The 1441-nt window shown below is 45.8% G+C and overlaps 1 protein-coding gene across 1 annotated transcript in view; it reads right to left on the bottom strand.

The window, feature by feature from the left end:
* The window catches only part of LOC103606701 (laminin subunit alpha-1-like), a 22797-nt gene extending 21710 nt beyond the window's left edge, over positions 1-1087 (bottom strand). Inside the window, exons 1-2 of the mRNA XM_008591256.1 lie at positions 1075-1087; positions 761-915 (exon numbers count right to left, since the gene is read on the bottom strand). Of these exons, the coding sequence (XP_008589478.1) occupies positions 761-915; positions 1075-1087 (168 nt within the window). The remainder of the gene's footprint in view (positions 1-760; positions 916-1074) is intronic.
* Positions 1088-1441: the final 354 nt, after the last annotated feature.

Raw genomic sequence — 1441 nt, 5'->3', positions numbered from 1 at the left:
GCAACCCTCGGTGTTGCTCCCACACCTTGCTCAGCCAGTGAGCGGGAACTGGTCTGTATGTGGGATCCGAACCCTCGGCGGGAGCGCCACCGCTCTCCCAAGCGGTGCACTGTAGCAGTGCGCCACCGGGCCGGCCCCTTTCCAAGGTTTTATCATCTCCTTGAAACTCCTTTCCTTAGAGCGCAGCCAGTGCCATGTGCCATGGGTGGCTGTAAAACATTTTCTCCAGTTTGAACTTCTTCTCCAGGTGTTCAGTAATGTGGATTTATGCAGCATTTGTGTGTATGCAAACTCTTCTCAGACTGCTCAAGTGTGAGGCCCGTATTGCACAAACATTCTGAAGAGTACTTAGATTATTAAAGCCAAGTTGGTAAAATGAAGAAATAACACCACGTGCAACCAGTGAAACAGGGTGATGCTAACACTCAGACTCGTGCATTCTACACCATCTAGGCTAATGGTTATAGATCTAGGCTATAATTATAAAACCCCATAAAGATATGGAGAGCTCTCTGCCAACATTTTGAAATATGTTCAATAAAAGCAGAACTCAAAGAAAATGAGGCTAATTATTGGCTTTAAATATACCGAGACAAGGCTATGAGGAACCTGGGATTACTGAGATCAGGGGCCACAGAAGTTCTAGGGGAGCTGGTGCGACTGTGAGCCACGTCTACAGGAATCCTCTGGGACCCGGTGTCACTAAGAGCCCTGGCTATGGGAGTGTTGGGTATAGAGAGCCTCAGAGCCCCCAACTCACAGAAGCTGCTTGTTTCCGGGCCTGGTTGATCAGCAGTTTAATTTCTGAAAGGTTTCTGCTCAGGCTCTCTTCTAATATCTTCAACGGCTTCAACCGATCAAATAAAAGGTTGGCTTGTGTTTCCACGTCTTTAACTTTTCTTCCAGCTAACAGAGCTAATAAATAAATACAAGGAGGCAGGGGAGGGGAGGGTGGTGAGAAAGAAGGGGAGGGGGACATGTGACAAATTAATTGTTCATTACTAGTGCACCGGATAAAATAGAATATCCTAATTATCAAATCCTTAAAATTTTGTAAACACGTGAAAAATGCACTGGTAACACGCATTACTCAAGGCCCTTCTCTTTCTGTATAAATGCTAATCCAGATGTTAGCGCATTTGGGTTTTTTAAGGAATGTTGTGAAAAGGCACTCTTGTGCATTTAGCAAGCTCCAAATCTGCATGATGCAGATTTTCATAACTGGAAGGNAGTCACGTAGAAGTTCATTTGTCTCTCGTAATGTGGCATTAACTCTGGACAGGCCAGTTGATGTACTCAGCAGCTTCTGGCTCAGTCCCACCACGTCCTTCAGCGTGTTCACTGCACTCCTGTTTGCAGATGTGGCCAGCTCTTTGATTCTGGCTCCCTTGTCTGTCACACCTAAAATATATGTGTACACAAGCATGCACCCTGGTGTTAC

The sequence above is a fragment of the Galeopterus variegatus genome, unplaced genomic scaffold, assembly GCF_000696425.1.
Source record: "Galeopterus variegatus unplaced genomic scaffold, G_variegatus-3.0.2 Scaffold6789, whole genome shotgun sequence".
Taxonomy (NCBI): Eukaryota; Metazoa; Chordata; class Mammalia; order Dermoptera; family Cynocephalidae; genus Galeopterus; species Galeopterus variegatus.
This window is presented reverse-complemented; position numbering and strand designations above follow the sequence as displayed.